This window comes from Chelonia mydas, chromosome 2 (assembly GCF_015237465.2).
Source record: "Chelonia mydas isolate rCheMyd1 chromosome 2, rCheMyd1.pri.v2, whole genome shotgun sequence".
In the NCBI taxonomy this organism is placed as follows: Eukaryota; Metazoa; Chordata; order Testudines; family Cheloniidae; genus Chelonia; species Chelonia mydas.
In genome coordinates this window covers 37,561,946-37,586,204 of record NC_057850.1, presented here as the reverse complement: position 1 = coordinate 37,586,204, position 24,259 = coordinate 37,561,946, and the positions used below count along the sequence as shown (strand labels likewise).

The 24,259-nt window shown below is 42.1% G+C and overlaps 1 protein-coding gene and 1 long non-coding RNA gene across 5 annotated transcripts in view; one reads left to right on the top strand and one right to left on the bottom strand.

Annotated features, from left to right (window-relative positions):
- Window positions 1–23,650, bottom strand: part of YWHAZ (tyrosine 3-monooxygenase/tryptophan 5-monooxygenase activation protein zeta) — a 29,393-nt gene extending 5,743 nt beyond the window's left edge. The window contains exons 1-2 of one of the 4 annotated variants that reach the window (XM_037892189.2): window positions 23,492–23,650; window positions 20,514–20,817 (exon numbers count right to left, since the gene is read on the bottom strand). In XM_037892189.2, coding sequence (XP_037748117.1) covers window positions 20,514–20,807 — 294 coding nt within the window. In that variant the 5' untranslated portion in view covers window positions 20,808–20,817; window positions 23,492–23,650. Of the gene's footprint in view, window positions 1–20,513; window positions 20,818–22,221; window positions 22,799–23,290; window positions 23,468–23,491 lie in introns of those variants that run through there. The other 3 variants (XM_043539257.1, XM_043539258.1, XM_043539256.1) reach the window with 3 other exon arrangements.
- Window positions 9,123–9,574, top strand: LOC122464414. Its single transcript, XR_006288405.1, has 2 exons — window positions 9,123–9,165; window positions 9,448–9,574. It is a non-coding gene; the product is annotated as an uncharacterized LOC122464414 (long non-coding RNA).
- Window positions 23,651–24,259: the final 609 nt, after the last annotated feature.

The window sequence follows — 24,259 nt, the reverse complement described above, 5'->3', positions numbered from 1 at the left end:
AATAGAAGCACTATTTAAAAACACTACAGTACTTGGCTCAATGCTACTATTCACCTTGACACTTTTGTACCTAGTAGTATTAACTGTATGTTACACTGGGACATTATTATCCTATCAATATTCTATATCTTACATCATTTAATGGTGCATGTTTATAATTATGTTAATAAAACACTGTAGCATGTTTTTAGCTGAAGTGTAGCCACATAGCCAGTTTTATTGTGGTGCAAAAGCAAAGACTAGTCATCGCTAGTACTTGTTTCTTTTGACTTTTCAGGACATTTCAGATTTAGCATGGTAGTCAAGTTTCCTCCCCCAGCTTAGGTGCTTAAAGTTAGGCACCTATATAAATGACTCAGTTTTCTTCTAAGAGTGGAGATCACTTCTTTAGGTGTCTAACACCCACGTTGAAAAAGTTGGGCATAGCATTCGTCTAAAGTTGAGTGAGATTTTAGAGGCAGTTACACATGTTATAATTTAAAGATATCTGGGGTAGGTAATGTTAAAGTTTGATAAGAGACTATTCATTAACGATAACTTTTCTGCTATTTAACTTCTACAAATAAACCCCTAACATTTCAACTTTTATCTCACACTGTTCTTAGATTATCCTTTCAAACTCATCATAGAATTGGGGGGTGTTCAAGACTCCAGAACTATGGACAGTTTTGCAGCATTTACTACTACATGACTGAACTAGGAAATTAGTTGGAGCAGAAGCAACATGCATGTTTCCTTCTTGGGGAGAGAGGCTATCCCCATATTCAGAACACACTTGTACTGAATTCTTATACCAGCACCTTTGGTGCCAGATTTGGCAAACAGCATGTGAAGTAGCAGGAAAAACCATGTGTCTCATTGAGTAAAGTGATATGGGAGGAGTGAACCAATTAAAGGATGTAGCAATACTCCTAAAAAGGGTCGCTGTTAATTTTCGTGAGTTGTGAAATTTAATACGACTTGAAGACCAACTCCACACACATTCAAGATGAAAAACTACTTTAAGCCAAATGTCTCTCCATCCCCCTGCAGATGGGGGTAGCCAGGATGTAGGGTGGGTGGAAGCAAGAGTCAGACCAGAAGGAATGTTATTGTCTATACTCTATGAAGGTCAGACAAAGCCCACTAGTGTAGTTTTAGTACTGCATACTTCTAGCATCTTTCATCAGATTAGTGATTCTCACAGCATCTTCTCAGCTCCTGTGAAGTAGGTATCAACTCCTACAGATGCGTAATGAGACATGAGATAACTGACTGGTGGGTTCTTGCTTCTGGCATGAATGGTCGCAGCAGGGCCAATCCTTGGCAGAGATCTGACCCAAAAGCAAGTTAGTATCACAGCGAGGGAGAACACCCTAATCTTTGTTCTAACCAGGCACCCTTCAAAATTTTAATCTTATGACCTGCTTTTCACAAGTGCCAAGAATTTGCAGCTTTCATTAAATTCAGTGGTGATTCCAGGTATTCCAAGAACTAAAAAGAAAAAAAGCCAGTACACTCATTCTTAATTATAGCCCTGAAAAGAATGTTTACCAGATTGGTTAGTATGCACATAACCCTTTGGTACGAGTCCCCCCACCCTCAGATAAGCCATACCTATACATTCTCAGTTACAAATGTCAAGAAATTGGAATTACCCCCAGAAGTTTTCTGCAACATGATTCCAACTGAGCAGAAGAATAACTAGCTTCTTTTATGAAGTCTGGCAGTTAGCAATCAGTAGCATGCATATCCCTTTATTATTAACTCGCCACTGCCACAGCTCCAGGTGAAATTCTAAATCCATAAAAATACCCGTTGCTTAATAGTTTTGTTTGCTTACTACCAAGTGAAGGGACGTATTTGCACTGGTGGTAGAAAGGATTACTAATTAGGAAAGCCTCTTGTACAGCTGAGATGTTAACAGTGCAGCCAGCTGCTCGGAAAATGAAGGTGTAATAATTTCCTCAACACACCCTGAACATAGGAGTTATGCATTGCTCCCCAACTCCTGGCAGTTAATGGGGGAGCACGTACTGAAGCAAGGTTTATCCCTTCCTTATCAGTCTCCTTTATTAAGGAGACAACCTAATCTTTCCAATTTCTCATATGACTGGGTTTTGTTTCTGCTGCATCTTTGAGATTATACAATCCTAACTACAAGCAAGGACTATTTAGACAAGATGCTTAAAAATACTGACTATTCCATTCTCTACATATCCACTGTCTGCAGCTTTTTGGGACCAGTGCCATGCATTAAGCGATTCACGATTATAGCTGAGCTTTTCTGGAATGGTTACTGTTCACATATAACCCAAAACACGTATTAGTTTGAGTTATTCCTTTCACCATGCATTAACTTGAATGTCTAATGTGCTCAGCACTGTACAATCCACAAGTCTATGTATCAACGTTTAGTTTTGTCTACCACTGTTTGCTGTGCAGCCACTAGCTTTGTAAATTGCTCGATTGTCTTCTCTAATCTGATTAGAGAAGTATTATCTATGTTGCTATATACCACAGCAAAGTACATAAAATACAAATTCAAGAAATGGCAGTTACTTACTGTAACTGGAAGTTCTTTGACATGTGCAGCCCCTATATGTATTCTACACGTGGGGTATGCATGTACAACATGCGCTAGAGTCTGGAGATTTTAGCAAGCAGCGTCCATTGGCCCACACATGTGCAATAGATCTCCTTGTGCTCCCAAGAGAGGGTATAAGAGGCAGTGCAGGTCGATAGCTCCTCAGGTTCCTCCTCTTATGGCAAATCCAATCCAGAATCGAAGCATAGGAGATGGAAGGCAGGTAGTGGAATACAGATAGGGACCACACATCTTGAAGAACTCACAGTCACAGTAAGTAACCTCTATTTCTTCTTCGAGCACAGGTCACAGAATCACAGAATATCAGGGTTGGAAGGGACCTCAGAAGATAGTCTAGTCCTGCCCAGTCCAACTCAAAGCAGGGCCAATCCCCATTTTTTGCCCCAGATCAACTAAACGGCCCCCTCAAGGATTGAACTCACAGCCCTGGGTTTAGCAGGCCAATGCTCAAACCACTGAGCTATCCCACCCCCCTTTCACATATGGGTGACTGACAAGCAGTACTCTGACTGCTACAGCAGAGGCCTGGACTTGAGCATAATGCCTATCAAATGTGCATATGGAACTCCAGGTAGTTGCTCTGCATATATCCTACATTGGGACTTCCTGTAGGGATTATACCATGGCAGCCTGTGCTCTTGTGGAGTGGGCCGTTATTTTGCCATGGAGGTGAGCCAGTTTGTAGCATCTGATAATGCAGCCAGAAACCCACTTAGAAATTCTCTAAGATGATATAGCTTGACCACAGGACACCTCTATTATCACAATGAGTCTTAGAGACTGCCTGATAGGCTTGGTTCTTTTCAGGTAAAAGACCAGTGCTTGCCTGACATTGAGGGAATGAAGTCTCTTCTCTTCAGAAGAAGGGTGGGATTTTGGAAAAAGAACAGGCAAGTGAATACACTGGTTAAGGTGGAATTCAGAAATGACCTTGGGTAGAAGCGTAGGGTGAAGGCAAAGGGATATGTTGTCCTTGGGAAATACCATGAAGGGCAGTCCGCCATGAGGGCTCCCAGTTCATTGACCCTCTTGGCCAAAGTGATGGCCACTAGAAACTCCAGTTTCATGGATAGGTGGGACGTGGAACATGTTGCTACAGGTTCAAATGAAGGACCAGAACTTTGACAGCACGAGGTTATGATTCCATAGTGGTTGGTGTTGGTTTAATGACTGATGTGAAGGCCTTGATGAGGTCCTTCATGAACCGTGTTGTAGTTGGGTAAATAAAGAGAGCACCTGTCTACTGGAGGGAGGTAGGCACTAATGGCTGATTAAGAAACTAGGAGGTTTTTTTAGAGACAGGAGGTAATCTAAAACTATAGGGATGCTTGGCAAGACTGAGTGAGATTGATTCTGTTGCATTCAGGCAAAGAAGTGTTTCCATTTAGCCAAACAGGTATTGATTCTTTTTTTATTCTGGGTAAGTATCACCTGACGGGACTAACTAGAGTGCTCTATTTCCGACACCAATCCAAACACGAGGCTGTGAGGTGAAGAGTCTGGACTGTGGGGTTGACTCAGGACAAGGGCAGGGTTAAAGAGTTCTGGGAAGGTGTAAATTTTGATTGGAGGACAAGCTGACATTGACAGCTCTTGGAACCAAAAAAGCGTCCTGGCCAGTAGAATGCTCTGAGAGTAACACTGGCCTCTTCCACGGGTGCTTTGAAAGAGATGTTGTGAAGTAGGGGGATGGGATGAAAGGCATATCCGAGACTACTTTTCCTTGCCAGCAGGAGAGTGTCGCCATTGGAGTCATGGCTTATGGCTCCTCTGGAACAAAGAGTGAGATTTTTTGTTCACTTGAGACACAGAGGTCTCCTAGCGGAGGGTGAATATGTCTGACAAAATGCAGTCACGGATTTCCAACTCATGGTCCGCCGAGAAGTGCCTGCTGAGGTTTTCTGCTAAGGCCTCAATGTGAACTCCTGGGAGGTATGCCACCTGGATGGTGGTGTTGTGCCTGATGCCCCAGTTCCAAAGCCTGACTGTCTCCAAACAAAGCAGGAGCAATCTCGCACCTTCTTGATATAGTTCGACATCATTTGAACGTGAAGGAAGTGAATGAGTGGGAGGAAGGTCTTGCATGCAAGGTGGACTGCCCACAGCTCCAGAATATTGGATGTCCAAGCAGTGGGCTGGGAATGGGTTGTGGTCACAGTGGTAGAGGGGGATGAAAAAGTGGGACTTCTATGTCTGCTATCACTTATGGGGAGGTTTGGCAGGACACTAGTAGTAGAGTGCATGAGGAGGTGAAGGTGGTCTTGGGTTATAGATTTGCCTTTGCTGCTTCCTCCTGGGGACTGGTGGATGGATCCCCAGGGAGTAAAGGTAGACAGTGAGAGTCCTTTAACGATTGGAGGGAGTTATCTCCTTATTAAAGGGAAGGTCTTGGATGGTATTTTGCACCTCCCTGGGGAAGCCTGAGGATTGCAACCACAAATCCCTCCGCATAACAATACCAGTAGCTAAAGCTCTGAACATTAACTGCATCCAGAAGGGCCGTTTTTGCCACCAGCCTGCCCGCCTCTAAAAGAGGAACCATGCTCTTTCCTAAGAGGAAAGTTTGTCCAGAAAGGCTTCCAGTCTAGAATAGTTATTAAAGGTCATACTTGACTAACAGGGCCTGGTAACTGGCAATGCAGAATTGCAAGTCAGCAGTGAAGACCTTTCTGCGCAGGAGGTCATCTCTTGGAACCCCTGTCTGATGGAATGGGATCCTTAGGTATTGTGACCTATTTCATTCTGTAGCAGCCTGCACCAACAGAGAGTTGGGAAATTCTTAGGTGTGGGAGCACAGACTAATCTCGCAAGTTCCAATATGGTTTCATTAACTGGAAAGGCTACCTTACTCGGGACCTGAGGCTGCAGAACGTCAAACAGTTGGTGGTGTGGGTCTTAGACTTCCTCCGGAGATAACTGGAGATTGTCCGCCACTATTCGTAATAAGTCCTGGTATTGCTTATGGTCTACTGGTGGGGATGGGGAAGAAGAAGAAGAAGAAGAAGAAGAAACTGCCTCATCTGGAGAAGAGGTGGAGACTCCCGTCGGAACTTGTCAGTATCTGCAGTTCCAGTTTAACACCCCTCCTCCTCCTCATACACCGATGGAACTGGTTGGGAGAAGAGCGGAAAGACTCCTGGGTGGGTCCTGGACATCTGGTATAGAGATCCCAAAGCCCACAGTAAGGCCAAAAAAAAGGACCAACCACTGGGGGTAGGGGGGCATGGAATGGGAAACCACTGGTCCCTAGAGTGGTTGTGTACATAAGAGTAGTGACTGTCTGCGTGTGGCTCTCTCTGTGGGGATGAAGGAGGGACCAGCCCATCAGATTCATTCTCAATCTTGGGGGGGAGGGGTGGGGAGATCACTCCTGCTGGAATGGCGGAGCTGTCAGTACCAGGGCAATCCTGCCTGATGGTTCAGAGACGGTTCCTGGATACCAAAGTAGTATCTTCCAGTTTAGTAATGTCGTTCAGGAGGGCTGGGACAGACAAAAGGGGAGACTGCAGATAGGGGGAGTAAGATATCCTCCAGTGCCGTGTAGATCTCTGCACTCCAGTGTGCATGGGTCTTGGTGGTCAGCATTGACGGTACAGGAGCATCTTTAGACGAGGTGTGTTCTTTGTGCAGATGAGTTGGTACTGCAGATTCTGGAGCTGCACTCATTGACAGGACCACTGGATGATGGTCCTTACGCTTTGTTACCTGCTTCATCTTCCAGTCTCAGGGTCTTTTTGCGGAATCAGTTCCTCATGGTCTGCAAGTAGGGAGTCACCCAACCTTGGTGGGCTCAGGGAAGGAGCACTTCTCTTATGGATGGTCTTCAATGGGGTTTGTCCTTGTGCCCATGAGAGTGTCCCTTGCTCTCATGGAAATCCCTAGAGAAAGATGTCTCTATGCTTAGAAACTGAGGGCTCCACTCTTAAGCATGTGCTCGGAGGGGAGCTGCTCGTTTGGTGAGGCCGATGTACCAAATCTCCCTTGCCAAATCAGAGACACACCTCATGGCCTTCTCCACTAAGTGTTTTCTAAGGCATAGCTCATGAACTCTGAGAGTTCTCCGTGGAAACAAGCAACAAATGCTGCACTTCGTCGAAATATGCATCAGGCAGCGCTGATGTTAGTCACTGATGGAGAGATACACACAGCAGGAGAGACAATTTTTGAAGCCCAGGACTCTGGATTGCCTCCCCACAGTCAGGGACTATACCTGGTCTGGGGAAACAAGCTATACTAAAAACTAACTATACTATGCTAAAAGAATAACTATTTAAAATCTTATTTACAGGATTTTCTGAAAGACTGGAGCAGGAGAGGACACTGGATTCACAGTCAGGCCATATGATGGTAAGAAGCAACTGAGTGGGCATTGACCCACACTGCCTCTTATGCCCTTACTTAGAAGCGCAAAGAGATCTACTATGCATGTGGGACCAATGGACACTGCTTGCCTAAACCTTGAGACTTGGGCACATGGTACGTGTGGGTACCTCATGTGTGGAATACACATATGGACCAGCACTTAAAGAGGAAACTTGGCACATTTCTATCCCAACCCAAGGGAATTTCAGTACTACCAAAAAAAAAAAAAAAATCTTTAAAACAGAATAAAAAAAGATACAATATAGACAGCTTCAGCACAAGCTTCACTAATCTGCCAGTGAATCTCAGTCCTGATCTACTTCTAGGCTTATGATGAAACATCCAAGAACACTTGTTATAGTTAAAGAGTAATGTCCAGTAATCTGCAGTGGCACACTGCCACTGCATCTTTTTTGCATATTAGCTTAGGCTAGATTGGAACTAGTGATCTTAGCTAAGGATCTTAGGATATTTACTGTTCCACTCTGAGAAATGACCAAAGCAAGAGATTTATTTTTCCACTGCTCCAGCTGTTGAGAAACCACCAGCTAGTTAGAAAATCAAGGCAAATATACATATTCAGTACGCACCACTAAAACATCTGTACATTGTAAATTTACATGGTGATTTACAAATGTAGCAGACATGTTCTTTCGGGACTAGTCATTTAACGCCATTTGTTCCTGTGGTCCAGCAAAATGAGGTTTATCCCAGAGAGACGCTTACTGTTTGTACATTTTAAATAAATAAATAAAAAATAAAACTAAATTTTTTGCAACGTAAATGCTTTTCCTTCATGTAGGTAGTGTACATACTGGAGTTATGAAGTTGTGCTCTGGACTTCAAGCTAAGACTGGAACGCAACCCATGGCGATTAAAATAGCCGTTTACTGGCATCTGGGGCCTGAACTACCTTTGTAGAAAAGTGTGTTCATTCATTTCTTTTGGTGAAACTAACCTGGCAGGAACAGGTTCCTTAATCCAACAGAAGATGTTAAACCAATGTCCTACTTTGGCCAGCTGCTTCTAGTTCTGAGTGTACACACTGATGAAATTGTTGATGAAGCTTTCAGTAAAAATGAACGTTCCCACCTGGGGATTCTGAATAATTAATATTGTACCTGAGGAAGGTTTCTGCAATACAGTGTTCTATTTAAAGTATTTCCCTTCTGACAAACAAGGGCAGGCCATTAGGAGTGGGCTCACTTGTCCTAAAGATATCAGCTGCTCATTAACAGCAATATACCTAATTTAAGAGAAGGAATATATAAGAACTCAGGGTGGATAAAAATCAAATGATTTCGATAAAATGCTTTTTGAGGAAAAAAAACTATCTAAAGATAGTTTTAATTAAGATACATCATCACTCAAAGATATCTCAACATGGAATAGGGATTATAAGTCTAATTCTATAGTATGAGACAATATATTCATGTACTATTTAAGAAAAATTTTGTAAATTAGTTCCAATAGTTTATGGATTAGGGACCCAATCTTATGGGATTCCAGGGGTTTCTCTATAGATTATTTAGGTTAATCTTTCTATCTACCAAATGGGACTCAGTGCTCAGTCTAGAAGATACTATCAAAGATGCAGTTCTCAAACTGTGGATTGGTGTCTCCAGAGATAACATGCTTGTTAAGGGCAAAAATGTTTTAAAATAAATAAATACATGCATACATAATCAGAGGCGAGAAATAACAGACCTCAACTCTATTGTCCCCTCTGCAAATTTGTGTACAGAGTCAATCCCTTACCTCTCTCTAAAAGTGCAAAGTTTCAAAAAGTTCAATGACTAGAAGATTGTTGGGGGCGGAATAGATCTGGACAAGGAGGAAAAGTCTGGAAATAAATGTGAGAAGGGAGGGACAGGCAGAAGAAACAAAAAAGTGAAACTGTTTAAGCAGCATATTCCAGAAGTCCTGAGGTCTTTCTGAGTGTAGCCTTCACTGATTTGAGATCTACCATACCATTCTAACACTAGAAGGGAAAACCTATAATGGCAGCAGGCCATAAAAGAGACCCAGTTTGGGAATATTTAATGAAGTTCCTCTACCTGTGGGAAAGACAGGCATGCGTGCAAAACACAAAGAGTGCAACAAAGAAATGCAAGGCCTGGTTGCCCGAATGAAACATCATGAGAAGTGTTCTTTCTCAGGAACAAGCTGCGTTGAAGATGATGAAAGGAACATATCTGAACATGCAGGATCTTCAGGTTAGTAAAATTTTATATTTCATACTTCTTTCTTAAGGATTGCCTGTCTTCCTTCTGGACTATTCTTGAATTCTCATGTCTGAGCAAAAAATATAGTTGTTACTCTATGGTACTATCATTTTAGATGCAGTTGTGATAAAAAATAAAAAGCAGAAATAGGCAGATCTTCCTTTTACAATTTCACCTTTAAAGTGGTACTGAGTGTCAGTGAATACAATGAGAATACTAAATGAGCAGTACGGTAATAATAATTAAATAACTGCTTTGACTTATTTTGTTTAGGAGAATTCATCCTCCACATACATGATTCTCAAGACTATCCACCTTCGAGATCACCATCATTTTCTATAGTTTCAGTTATCTGCCAATGTATGTCACATAGCCACAGTATATCATCTGTAGCAAAAAGGAAAAAAACCAACTCCATCATCCAGAACCAAACCATAGATAAGTTTGTGATAAGAACAAGCAGATTACAAAAAGAGGTAATTGATGAAAAAATTGTCCGGTTTGTTTACGCAACAAACTCGCCTTTCTGTATGATTGAGAACCCACACTTCATTAACACGGTTCAGTCATTAAGACCAGGATACAGTCCACCCAACAGAGCAGATGTTGCAGGCAAATCGCTGGATAAAGTATATGAAAGAGAAATTGAGCAGTGTGCAAAAGGTCTAGAGGGTGAAATTGTTATCTTGAGTCTTGATGGGTGGAGCAATGTCCACAATGATCTTGTTGTACGTGCTTCTATGACAACAGAAGAAGGAAATGTCTTCCTGACAGAAACAACTAATACATCAGGAAATGAACATACAGCAGAATACTTACAAGAAGTAGCAGTAAAAGGTATAACAAACTGAAAAAAAATTCAAACGTCGAGCAGCTTGGTCACAGACAATGCTGCAAATGTATCCAAGATGAGAAGAAATTTAGAAGAGAGTCCCAAGCTAATAACAGATGGTTGCAGTGCTCATTTGATGCACCTCCTAGCCAAAGACTTCAGTGTTCCAGAAATAAAGGCTAATGTTGTTGAAATTGCAAAATACTTCTTTAACAAGCACTTTGCAGCAGCTGCTCTGAAAAAAGTGGGAGGAAACAAGCTAACTCTCCCACAAGATGTGCGAAGGAACTCAATAGTGGACTGTTTTGAGCACTATATCAAAAACTGGCCTAATCTGATGACAGTTTATGAACAAAATCATGAAAAAATAGATGGCACTGTAACAGCGAAAGTTCTCAACATTGGGCCTAAGAGAAATGTTGAACACATGCTGCGTACCCTGATGCCTATTTCTGTAGCCTTGAACAAAATGCAGGGAAATAGCTGTTCTATTGCTGATGTTGTTGAAATTTGGAAGGAACTGAATGAGATCTTAAAAAGAGAAATATGCAATGACAGAGTTTTAAATTACAAGCATTAAAAAAAACAAATGGGACAAGCACTATCTCCAGCTCATTTTCTTGCAAATATTCTCAATACTTGGTACCAGGGTCAAGCCTTAACTGCTGAAGAAGAGGAGTTGGCTATGACATGGACATCCAGCAGTCATCCCTCCATAATGCCAACTATAATAAACTTCAGAGCTAAGGGTGAACCATTCAAGAAATATGTTTGCTGGTGATGTTTTAAAGAAAATCACACCAGTGAACTGGTGGAAGTCACTTAAGCACTTGGATTCAGAGACTAGTGAAGTGATCATCTCACTTTTAACAGCAGTAGCTTCTTCTGCCTGTGTAGAAATAATATTTTCTTCCTTTGGACTAATTCACTCCAAATTGAGAAATTGTTCGGGACCTGAAAAAGCAGGAAAGCTTGTTTTTCTTTTCCAGATTATGAACAAACAGGAAAATGAAGGTGAAGATGACTGAGTTAACTTATATTTTAAAGTTTCTCATGTTGACCTAGCTGACAGTGATTTTTTTTTAAAAAATATTTTATTAAACTATTTTAAACAATTTTAACAAAAACAAACCTGATTTTAAACAAATTGAATGTTTAACTAAATTCAAAAATTCATATGCTTGTTTTGTTAAAATATATGTTTGCTGTTGAAGAAAAAAATCCAGAATACATAACGTTGTTGTTTTATTTAACTAAAACAATTAAAATGTATCTGGTGATGTTCTCCTCCTAATACAACATGGCAAGAAAATCCTCCACATATTAATGATTAACCTGTTGAATGGAGATCATTCATCTCCCAATGACTTCATAAATATCTGCTTTGGTAAATGAAATAACGAAATAATTCATTTTCAGATAGCTGGAAAACTAATCTGAAAAGTTTTCAAAATAAATCACTTTAAATATGTATAGTAAATTCACTTCTAAAAATGAAACCTACATCTATCTCCAACTTGTGAAGAATATGTATTAAGGTTTAACAACCAACAAGAATGCACTTTTATGTAGAAATCCATGATTAAATAGAGTTTTCCTGACTCGTGATTTAAATCAATTTGATTTAAATTATATCTACCCTGTAAGAAGTTATCCATACTTTATGAAAGCTTTCCTTCCTAGGACACTAAAGCCATTGATTACTGTTAAGATATCCAATGAAAGAAAAGCCTAGAAGTACTAATATAAAACTCAGACCTTATGTTGGAAAGACATCAAACTTTAGAAGGACCAAAAATTTGAAGGCCTGCATTTGTAAATGTGTTGGACTGATAAAACAATTACGCTAGTTTAAGAACTCAAATGAGTGTCATGTTAGTTTATAGCAAAACCAATGCCATTTTTTAACATTAATACCAAACTTGTTTATTTTACAATGTTATATTCAAAATTAATTTTACAAGGGAATGAAAGGGATTAAAAGTACTGGAGGATATTTTACCACGTTTTACTGATTAAGTCTTACCATACTTGTCTTTCTCAGTTTAAGCCTTCTTTTATGCAACCTATTTCTGACATGGACCTTCCTGTCCCAGGACATTGGAGTCTCATCTTCTATTAAATCCCTCTTGAAAACCCATTTCTATGAGGCCTCTGACAATTCCACACTTTTCCTTTTTTATATAAAGGGCTCTATTACCACCTGAGTCTTATTTGATTCTGTATTATAAACTCCTGCAGGCAGGCAATCAGATCTATGTCTTGTACAGCATCAAACATTGGTACTTAAATCTGGCTATATTTTGTAGAAACTACCAAGATTATTTCAGTATTATCTAAATTGCAGTAGTACGTAAGCCCAAATCAGGATCATGGCCCTGTTATGAGAGGTACTGTAACAGGAAGAGTGCCTGCCCAAAAATGCTTTTAGTCTAAAAGGGGATACAAGTAAAACTACCATACTTGATGGTAGACCCTTGTCATCATATTAATTCCATATGCAAGATATCGTCTATTACAAAGAAGTTTTGTGTTTCTTTAAGAAGGAATAGTAGGGACTGGAGTAAGAAAGGAATATAAAGAGACAGGAAAAAGAGCAAGAAACATAACAGAGAAAAAATAAGGGTGACCGGTTGATGGGTGATTAGTGGCTCTCCATTTGCCCTTCTACACTGCAAATCAGTGACAGTCCATCAAATCTTTTATAAGATGTAGCACATTTTGGTCATTTAAATTTACTCATGTAGTTTTGAGAGATTACAGTGCAGAGCTGTAAGATACTTCTGCAATTTCCAGTGTTATTTATTAAAAAACTATATTTTGCACGTTCCTTCCCTTCATGTAGGCCGTGTACATCAATAACTGGCCATGCATAAGATCAAGTGCAACATTATCCAAACTGCCTGAGATCTGGACTCTTTTGAAAGCAAAAGGAACTAGGCATTCTACAATAGGCAAGGGTGCCACTAACTGCCTTAGTGTAAGTTATATTTTACAGCATTATGTATGTGATGTTTCAAATGAACAGCTTAAGAGGTTTTTCTCCCTACCAATGAAGTAGGGAAAGAACATATGTTAGACAATCTAGGTTGAGTTATTTTTCAGTGCACACACAGCACAAGGAGAAAAGATCGTGATCTAGTCTGTGTTCCAAATGGAATTTTATATTAAATCTAAACTTATGAGCATGCCAACAGTGCAGGACCATAGTTGTCCCAGTGATATTCCATTTTAGGACTGTACATCTACTTTTACAGGGTCTCATCTTGATCAGATTTTATGATAAACTTAGATATTTTCTTCTGCAATATACACTGGATTTGTAGTTATGACTGTTTTCCATCCAGCAACTATTAAACATCAGTTATGTCTGTGGAGTACGAGAGCCATCACTTACAAAATACAAGTTTTCTGGCTTCTTTCCATACATTTGTCTTTCTCCCTGTGCAGCAGGAGAAAAAAGAATTCACACTGAGTATAATTTGATAAATGCCAATCAGTAGCAGCATTAAATGATTTTATTAATCAAGCTATCTCAAAAGTTGAAACTATTGCCAATAAAAAGGAATCTTTAAGATGTCAATTTTCTCCTAGTTTGAGGATCACATGGATACTATGTACTTAGCATTCCCCTGCTACAGGCAACTTCTAGGGAGAAGCCTCTTCAGATGCTCTTGATTACAAGAGTTCTGTCAAGAGCTTTAGGCTACCCTGTCCTTTACTAGTAGAGTAAAACACTTCCACCCCTTTCAGACTAGTAATTATAAACAAGTTAGCCAAAGATCTGTTTTATCAGGACTTACTCATGGATGTGAGTTTCACCAATGGAAAAAAACATGAATTAATATGGTTCAGTCCAGACTAAGCCAGACACAAACATGTGTGGCAAGTAAAGGGATCTAATTCTGAGGCACACCTAAGAGATGCTGTTCAAATAGAAATTTACCTGAGCTTAAGCAAAACTGGTTACTAGAAGCAGTGTGGCCTGGAGGAATGGATTATTAGTAAGGCAACTTTATTACAATAATTTCATCAACAATCGGTAGAAAGCTACAAGCAACAGCGGGGGTCAGAGGGAAAAAGACAGTCATAGTATTAGGCAACTGACCAAATGTGTGTCATTTTTATTTTGGTAGTGTCAGTTTCCTACTTGTTACTGGCAAGTTCATTTTTAAGTTCTTGCAAAAGTTAAAGAAAAGCTTTGTTCGGATGCCATCATATAGTACCAAGCACTGTGTGTAGTTCTTGCTATTCATGCTAGAAATTAAAGTCAGGTGGGAATTAATGAGGGAAAAACAAATGGCTATCAGAAAGATGTGTTCTCACTTCCAAATACTGACTGTTCCATGAAACTTGTACTGACTTTTTCCATGTTCCTGCTTGCACTTATTAAGGGGATCTCTCACACCTAGTCACTATGGTGATTGGTGCAACAAATACATCTAGCTAGATCAAGGCCAGAACACACAATATTGACAGTTGTCCTTTCCTTTGTCCATACAGCTTTATTGTTAAGAATGAACCACGTATCTTGACTGTGCGGAATCCAAACACTTTGCTACCCTGTTAGTGAGCCAAAGTTTCATACCTTTGCAGAAGAATTAATAGAATCAAATGTAGTCATTCTGATTTATATTACACCAAACTGATCAGGGTAGTTAGCAGTCCATCTCAAACTCAAAGTTATTGGTTTCAGAGTAACAGCTGTGTTAGTCTGTATTCGCAAAAAGAAAAGGAGTACTCGTGGCACCTTACAGACTAACCAATTTATTGATGACTGACAGAGTTTCAGTTCTGCTTTGTGATTTTGGAGCTGTTAGCAGCATATTAGTAGTTTGACTAGAAACTTGTTAGAGAATTAAAGGAAAACTATCTTGTTATTTTAGCAAGTTCCTACACCTTTGTGATGGGGAAAAGAGTTCAGACAGGTGCAGCTACAACCAGGAAGTAATTCTCACAAATTAACAGTGTGAAGTCGGAAGACTCAATGAGTTTGCACCTGCCTCCTATTCAATACTTTGGCAACTGTACACTGAAGCCTAATGGAAAGGCTGATCATAGACAATTAAATCAAGAGGAGACCTCATTAGAGCCTTAATGGAAAACTAAAAATTGAACTATAGCTAGTAATCTCTCTGAAATATACCGGTTACCTTCAATGCATCACTTGTAAATCCAAAAGACTAACAATTTAATTCACAAATGTAGAATTTCTAACATTTTTTAGCATATAATAGTGTTAACTAATGGTTCTAAAACAGAAAAACAGATATATTACAACTGCTAATGACTAAGATTTTTCAAGAGAGCCTAAGGGGACTAGGCATTCAACTCCCACTGAATTTTAATAACTGGAGCACAACTCTTTAGATGCCTTTGAAAATTCAAATAAAGTTCTTGATACAAGTTCTGGCTAAACTTCTGCTGCATACTCCAAAAAGTTTTGAATACAGGACAAAAAATACGAATTGACATGGAGACTAAATATCAAGTCTACATTTAGAAAAGATGTTAAATGGCCATAGAATTACATGCAGCGATAGTACTTCCATGGAAGTACTGAATATCTTCTCTTGCAAGTTTGTTAAAATCTTTCACAGTATAGTGAATTATATTGTATCACAAGAGTTAAGCAATGCAGCTGCTGAAAAAACCCACTGAACTCAACCAACTGATTCACTGTTATTACACCATTAGAGCCCACCACCAACCCACCAGTCTACCTGCCAGAAAAATTACAGCGGTGTTCCCTAAAAATTAGTAGGCTGGAAGTAGGACACTATGTTAGATGCCACTTTTAAAGTAAAAATATAGTCATGTATGTCCATCTGCAAAAGCATTCAATGGTAACTCAAACCCTAGACAAGCCAAGTGGGGGATGTTAATTTTGCTAGTACTACTCATTAACAGTGGATGCAGAAATATGATTAAGTACAGATGGAATGTGGTAAATATGAATAGGTGATAGCATATTAACCTCTTACACCTATATATCTTTATCAATGGAATACGAAATAGTGTTTTAGAATGGCCAATTCCCAAAACTAAGGCAACAGACATCCCTGCTGCAGCACTTTGAGAACAAGCAGTCACTTGGGTCTGTTCTGACGCTACTTATGCTCCTTCACAAACATAAAATTTGGGGGTTTTTATATATCCACTTCAGAGAACTGTATACCAAAAAAATACAGGTGGATGATTAAATTCTGCCCTCTTCCTTCAGTTCTGCTACTACCCAGCTTCAGTTTACAGTGTGTACTTATAGCAAGTGTAAGTAGATGCACTTCCCTGAAGAAGTGCCACTGTAAACTTCTGACCCTGAAATTAGTATGAAGCAGTTGTTTTACAGACACAATTTGAGGAAGAAGGCCTCATTACCTCATTCAAGGAGTCCCTGGACAGACCACTTGTCCCTGGATTTTTTGGCTGAGCAAAACAAGGCCCTAAACTCAACTGCATTTTTCTAACAATAACTTGGAACATCGCATTGATCAATTCCAAAATTTCAGGGAGTATTCTAGGCATCAAAAGACAACTCTATTGATTTTGATGTAAAAAGAAATACCAGAGACTGGATTCAGAGAATAATCAGGCTTCCTGGTACTGCCTACACATATCAGTGGCAGCCATTTAACTTGCTTTGTGGAGAAGATATTTCTGTCAGATGCCAGACAAAGAGAGAGTCTTACATGGTGGCTTTGTGGGAGACAACTGTAGCGAGTGGACAAAAGGAGAGACATACAAGGGAACAGAGGTGGGAGTGGTGATGAGGGAAATCAGGGACCCGGAAGAGGAAAAAAGAGGTAGGGGGCATGGAAACAGTGACCTGCAGTCTGCGGAAGGATTGGGAAAGGGAACATAGAGCCCAGGAAGGGAGGTGCAGGGGGGTAATGGAGGACACAGACTCAAGCATAGAAGAGTTGCAGGGACTCCCTGAAATAGAAAAGCAGGGAAGGTGGCACATAAGGAGCTTAAGAGGGAGATGCAGGAATGCAAGGAGCCCCTGGTATGTGCAATGTGCTAGGCCTATAGAATCTATGAATATATCTATATCTATCTATAGCTATATCTTCCTACTGTATTTTCCACTGCATGCATCCGATGAAGTGGATTTTAGCCCACAAAATCTTATGCTCAAATAAATTTGTTAGTCTCTTAGGTGCCACAAGTACTCCTGTTCTTTTTGAGAATCTCTTAAGTATGCGTTCCCCCAGTACTACTTTCCATTGTAAATTGTCAGCTATTGCTCGTGTTTTAAGTGAGCATCTAGCAACTGGCGTAGGCCAATGCTTGTCTGAAGCCCTGCACTTCCTTTACAGCTGTTAAGTGTTTTGGAAAAGCCAGTACCTGTATACATACTATGAAGTGCCAAATCCTTTAGAAAGTATTCCTTGACCAATTTCCCACGCTTCCATATCAGAATAATTCCAGTTTAAATGGAAGACTGGTAATACCAGGGTCACAGCAGGTCAGCAGCAGAGCTGGGAACAGAACCCAGGTCTCCCAAATCCCAATCCACTGCCCCAACAAATGGATTGTGTTCATGCTATTTATTTTAATCTACCACTTTTATATGTTCCCAGCAAATTACGAACGCAGCATCATAAAGCTCCAGCACAACCAACTGCCGCCACATTCCGGTAATGTCACAAACACAGTAGACTAAAGGGCTTCCCCCCACCACTTTCCTAATCTATCAATTTAGCGATTAGGATATCTATTACTTCCAAGTGAATTGTGGTACAATATTTCATACTTTGCAGTGTTTCCTGAATGACCCTGCAAATACTGAGGGAGAGCAGCAGCTTAAAAAAGTCATTTATTTAATGACCAAGCAGAGTGGGAAAGAAAAGCGAATACATTCATTTAAATGGAGCTTGTTAGGGAAGCATAGGGAGCCTGAGTAGTTTTTGCATGAAACTTTGTAAAGGCCATGAACTGTGTATAACTGGAACTTTATTATACACACTTAAGATCCAGTTGTCTATATAAAAGCAGAGTCAATAACTACGCTCTCTGGTCAGTCTCATTTTCCTCTGAAATTATTTAGTTTGCTATGTGGATAGTTGTAGGCTATTCTATAGAGTCCAACTACAAAAACTTGTAATTAAAGTAAGTCTCTTTTCATTTTCACTCAGATAGTAGTATCATGCAGATACCTATGTTGAATATGCAGCTAAAATATGCTGTTGTAGTTGATTCTCTCACTTAGTAACATGGGCTAAAATGAATGTGGACTGGATTTTATCCCGTTTGCCCATCTCAAGTCATCAAATCTGGTATAGAAACTTCTTGGTACATACTAGTTTAATTAGTGAGTCTATGTGGGACATCTTATCCATCAAGAAACAAGAGTGAGTTTAGCTATAAATGTTAATTCTTTAACCAAAATTTTAACCTTGATAATTAGTGCACCTTTGAAAGCATTTTTAAAACCAGTCACATGGATACATAAGATAGTAATAGTCTAACTTTTTTTTTTTTAAACCTAGCATTTAGAAGAGCAGTTTTCTTAAAAAAAGTCAATGCCCAGGGCATTGTTTCATCTGGATGGTGGCTTAGTCCAAACAGGTTTAGTTTTGATTAAGAATAACTGGACTGGCCACACCCAGATGAGTAAGATTTTAGCTGGCTGAAGTCAGTTAAGTATGCTGAGTAGTAATGATCTAAACAGATAATTTATATTTCTGATCACCAAATACAGCAAACAATTTAAAGTCCCTTCTGAAATCTGAAGGATACTGACAGCCTTTTTTTTTTTTTTTTTTGGCTTGTTTTTCCACACACAGATACCTTAGATTAAAACATGCTGAAATAGTTTAATATTTTAGTTTCCTGCTTTATTTTTTAAGCAGGAACAATGAAAACCTTGTTTCAGAATCTGTTTTTCATGCTTGAGAAAAAAATACTTCAGTGTTTGATTGCAAACACTGCTGTCTCCAATAAATCTTTTAGCAGAATTAAGAAATCTTTTATGAAGTTGTTGGCCTTAAAGCTTTATGAACCTCGTTTACAAGGCTGAGTTTTGTATTAAGTCTGCCCAAGCAGTGTCCTTTTCAAAAATTCTGTTCTCTCCCACCAATATGAGACCTACTGAAATAAAGTTAGGAATTAGCAGCTTTGGGTAGTAGTCCTTAATCGGATTGAAGCACACTTCACATTGAGAAAGTTGTTTTAATAGTGTTACATCTGCATAAGCTAGGCAGTCCCAGTTCCATAGGCACTTTAAAGTTACCCTTATATTAATGTTAAGACACATTCTGCATGAGTACTTTTAGTATGCCAATCTCCAAGGAAGATAGACCCTAAATAGAACTAGACACTCAGGATGATGCTGAAATTGCCATATTCTCTTCTACACCTTTGGAGAAGTTGTATTCCATACATTTCAGTTCATTCTAAGGGATGATCATATCGCATTTCATCTAGTGACTATCCACCAGCCAAGATTTAAGGTGAGTCAGTAACCTTAATAGAAGTTTAAAAGAAGGGTTCAGCTGAAGCGTGCATACCATTTTAATCAACACCTGCATGCATCTTAGCTGATTTTACAACATATACATGTATAACTTGAATCCTTATATCACAAAATTTCAGTGAAGTTCCTGATTTACTGTCACTGTTCTCACCAGCAATAGGATTTCCACCTCAGCACACATGCAAAAGGAAGACACTCACTAGCAATGAGTTCATTGTATACCAGTATGTGTGTATTATTGTAAAGTTCGAAAAATGTAGGTAACTAGATACTTCAAAGAGCGTTTTTGGCACCTGAATTATCATAATTAGAAACTTAAACATTCAGCCCTCATGTTAACTAATCTTATTCTATACTGCAAGCCATAAAAGTAGGCTAACTCTAGAGATCACCTTCTTTGTTATAGCTTTTTATCACTAAAAGCTGTAACTTGAAGAGGGCATCAGTAGCTTTGCTACTGCCTCCTTGTGCAGACAGTTTTCTGCATGGCTGAGTCATAACTAACATTACATCATCTTACCCAGGGAGGGGCACAATTTCCATAGTGAGAATTACAACCTCATACAAGCAGCACAGTATATTGAAGATTCCAGATACAAAAGTCATCTGGGTTATGTGAAAAAAATATTTTTTTGAAAAGAAACCAGGTTCAATGCCCCTTAATTAGTTCATTCATAGATAAGTATAGTGTCAATACTTTTGCTTATATACAAGTGTATAATTAAGAGATCAATGGAATATAAAGTCTACGTACAATAAAGAGTTTCAACAAGTTTGCAAATATGTAAGAGTTGATGCCCATGAGGACTTTAATAGAAGTTTTGGAATTATGTATTTAAGGAAGAGAAGTCACTCGGTTATCTAATTTTGTTTTTCAGAAGTGGTGGTATGGGGGAGATTTTGGATGCTTTGCATAGAATGCCTCAGTTTTTAGCAAGGGACTGAAAAATAGTAGTTTAACAGGGCCAAAACTATTTACCCTGCAATATTAAGCAAACACGAATTAAATACAGTTTTATTATCTCTCACCAGCACATCATTGCAGATGTCTCTTAGCTCTGTCTCAATTTTCTCTCTGTATTCTCGGGCCATCTGCTGTTTTTTCTCAGCACCTTCCGTCTTTTGTTCAATACTCGAGACGACTCTCCAAGATGACCTACGGGCTCCTACGACATTTTTGTAAGCAACAGAGAGAAGATTCCTCTCCTCATTGGACAATTCAGCTCCTTGCTCAGTCACAGACTTCATGCAGCCTGCCATGTCATCATATCTCTCAGCCTGCTCAGCCAGTTTGGCCTTTTGCACCAGCTCATTTTTATCCATGCTGATTTTTCTGAAGAGGGAAAATAGGAAGGCATTATTTAAACAATATTCATCAAGGGCAAATTAGCCTCATATGTAGAATGAGTCTTTTTTTTAAATTATATAATATTCTAGCTAGTCAGTTATGCAACTAAGGCTCTCAATGCTTGGACATTTATAAAACCAGTGACTTAAAAGTCTTCATGCCATGACATTTCTACAAATTCAAACCTTTAATTAGCACTTCTAATCTTTCATTTCAGAGATCACATCACATTTGGAAGGTTAAGGTGCACCATTTCTGTGCTTTCCCAAGTATGTAGACAATTCAAGTGCCTCTTGCCACTGCTCAGAGTTCTCTTCAGACTACTTCCAAGCAGCATCAGCATGATTAAGTTGGTCAGTTTCATTTTTCTGATGATTGGAGAACAAACTGGAAGCAGCATCAGTTGCTGACCCTTAAACAGTTCAGAGGAAGACCAGTCCAAAAAATAAATGAAAAACAGAAATAAAAAAAAACCCTGAACAACTCCAGGCTGAACTAGCTGCACAAAACTCCCAACTCCCTCAAGAAAAATAACTCTGCCGCAGCCAGAAGGAGTTTTTAAACTTTCAGATACTTACTAGCCAGAGGTTGATATCACAGCTTGGGCCCTAATCATACACCCACATACACTTGCAGCCCTCCTAGAAAGGGAGGGGCTGAGCTTCTCACCTGGGCATTGCTCTTCCACCTTACTGGTTATGGCTTGATGGGCACATTGCCCAATTTGAGTAAAAACCCTCATTGAGATGCAAGTGTTAGCTGGGTGTGTTGTAGACCTTTTGGTCTGCATCTTAACAAGCCCTTTCAATCATACTGATCTAACTTGATTAAAATATATCCTTTCGCATGTCAGAATGGTTAGAGTCCACCCCCCCCCCCCCCACTCATTTCACTAGTCTTTGGTTCATAATATTTGGTAATTATTTCAAGCCCTGCAATATTCACTAGCTATAAGATTCCTTGGAATCTTAACTGATGAGGCTAAAAAGTGTGTTTTTATATTACTTATTCCAACTGCCATCCCATTGCTCCCCAACAGTTTTGTTTGTCTTACATAAGTGTAATACTTCACATAAGACTATCGGAATTGAATTTCTTGTATTTAAACTCAATTTAAAAAAATTTAGATTTTTTTTCAGAGATCAGGTCATCTCAAGGGTGAAAGATGTTTCAGTAGCTGTTTCAACCAACACTGGTCAAGAACAGTTGCTCCATTTCTCTGTAATATTTTCTAGGGTGGATTAAGGCCTTGACCACACTGCAAACACTGTTAAGAAGCCATTTTACATAATGGTTGCAGCTACAGCAATGATACCACCCAGCATAGATTAGACAGGGCAGATATGGTTAAAACGTTCTCTGAAAGCCAGTTGATCAAACTGTGATTACCGGCCAGCTAACGCTAGTAGACTGGCACGGCAGGATCCTGGACAGCACTGCTGCACTTTAACAGAAGAGAAGCCACTTTCATGAAGCACAGCGATGGTGGGAAAATGCCAGTCAATTCCTCTGTACACTAGATCACGTCTTGACAGCATAAAATGGTGCTGCTGGAGCTCTCTGCAGCGCCGGGCCGCGGTGCGTGCTTGCAGCCGGCAAGGCTACACCGAGCGCGGGGCGGTGGGGCGGCTACACCATGAAATCGACACGGCGTGGGCGAGGAGGGACAACCGGGCTAGACTCCTCCCGTCGCCCCTCCCGCGCTGCGGCCGCCGCATCCGCCCGGTTCCGAGACAGGCAGCGCCTCGCCTGGGCTCTTTGTCATGGCGGATCCGTGCCAGAGCCCAGCCCACTGTGCGCGCTAACCCCGCTCACCTCAGCCCAGCGGCGGGGGGAGGAGACGGCCGCACTCCCGCCCCCGCCCCGACACAGAGCGACAGTGGGGAAAGCCGCAGCCCGGCGCCGTCGCCACACGGGCGAGAGAGGGGGCGCGGACCCCGCCCCGCGGCGCCAGCACAGTCACCGCCCTATAGGAGCTGCCGTGGCCGCTCGGGAGCCCGGGCAAAGCGCCCATTACACGCCCCGCGGCCCGGGTCCCCAGCGACACCCCGGCTCCCTCCGCGCCGGGATCCGGGGCGGGGCCACCGCACCAAGGCGCTCCAGGAACCCCGCTCGGCCAGGCGGAGGCAGCGCTGCCGGCGGCAGACCACACCCAACCAGCGAGCCGCCTGCGCCCCACACGCTACGCGCCCGGCCCCAGGCAGGCGGCACCCCTGCCGGCGGGGCCCCGCGCGCCCAGGTGGGGCGGCCCGCACCGGCCCCGGAGGGACTGCGCCCCCTGCCCCGCTGCCTGCCCGGCCCGAAGGAGCCCCCGCCCAGCAGCCCCACCTGCCAGAGGAGCTGACCCCCTGCCCCGGCTCACACGCTGCTGCCCCCGCCTCCCCCAACGGCTCCATCTTCCCCCTCTCCGAGGCAGCAACCTGGCAGGGGGCACAGGGAGGGGCGGACCCGGCCTCACCTGTGCAGCGCAGGCCACGTCCGCAGCGGCGGAATAGTTACCTGGGGGCCAGCGCCCCCGCGCCCTGCCCGCGGAGCCCGGCGCGGGGAGCCGCCCTGCTGCCTGCGAAAGGACGGGGGGGGGGGGAGCGCCGCTATCCCGCCAGCTCCTTCCCCCCTTGCGGACGCCCCGCACGGCTGGCTGTGCTGTGGACCCCGTTACCTGTGTAAGGAGGAAGCGGCGGCGCGAGTCTCTCTGGGCGGGTAGCCGGCACGGACTGTAGCTCTCGAGCCCTGCTGCTCTCTCCGCTGCAGCCTCTCTCCCAGCGCCGCACACGGGGTCTCCGCCAATCACTGCGCCGCAACGCACGGGCACCACACTGCCCGTGACGTCAAACGGGGCCATGGCAACCGCGAGCGAGCGCCTGCGCCCGCGCCTTCCCCGCCGCCCCACAGGGCGGGGGCCGCACCAACCGCCGCTGGCGTCGGCGCGCGCAGCACCGCGGGGGACACGCCTCGCCCCGCCACAGCCGCTGCCGCGGGCGCGCGCCTTTGCTTCCAACTGCAGCGTGTGAGTGAGCAAGCGCTTGCGGGGTCCGCGCCGCTCCCCTGGCGGCAGGGCTGGGAGAGGCCGCGCACCGATTCTCCCTTCCCCCACACAGACCTGCCACAATGCCGCCTTCCGCCGGGGAGGGGCTCCCTCCTGCTGACTTGTGCGAGGTGCCCTCGGTGGGGCGGCGTCTCTCAGTTCAAATAGCCCCAAATGTGGCTGGCTGAAGCCCCGGCTCCCATGTGACACACGACATTTCAAAGCAGTCTGAGTAACCCTGCAGCAGCTCTTTAGAGCAGTGGGTTCCAAACTTTTTTTCTGGGGACCCAGTTGAAGAAAATTGTTGATGCCCATGACGCAAGGGCGCTTGGGTTTGGGGTGCGGGAGGGGCTCACGGCTGGGGCAGTGGGGTGGGGGGTGAGGGCTGCAGGGTGGGGCTGG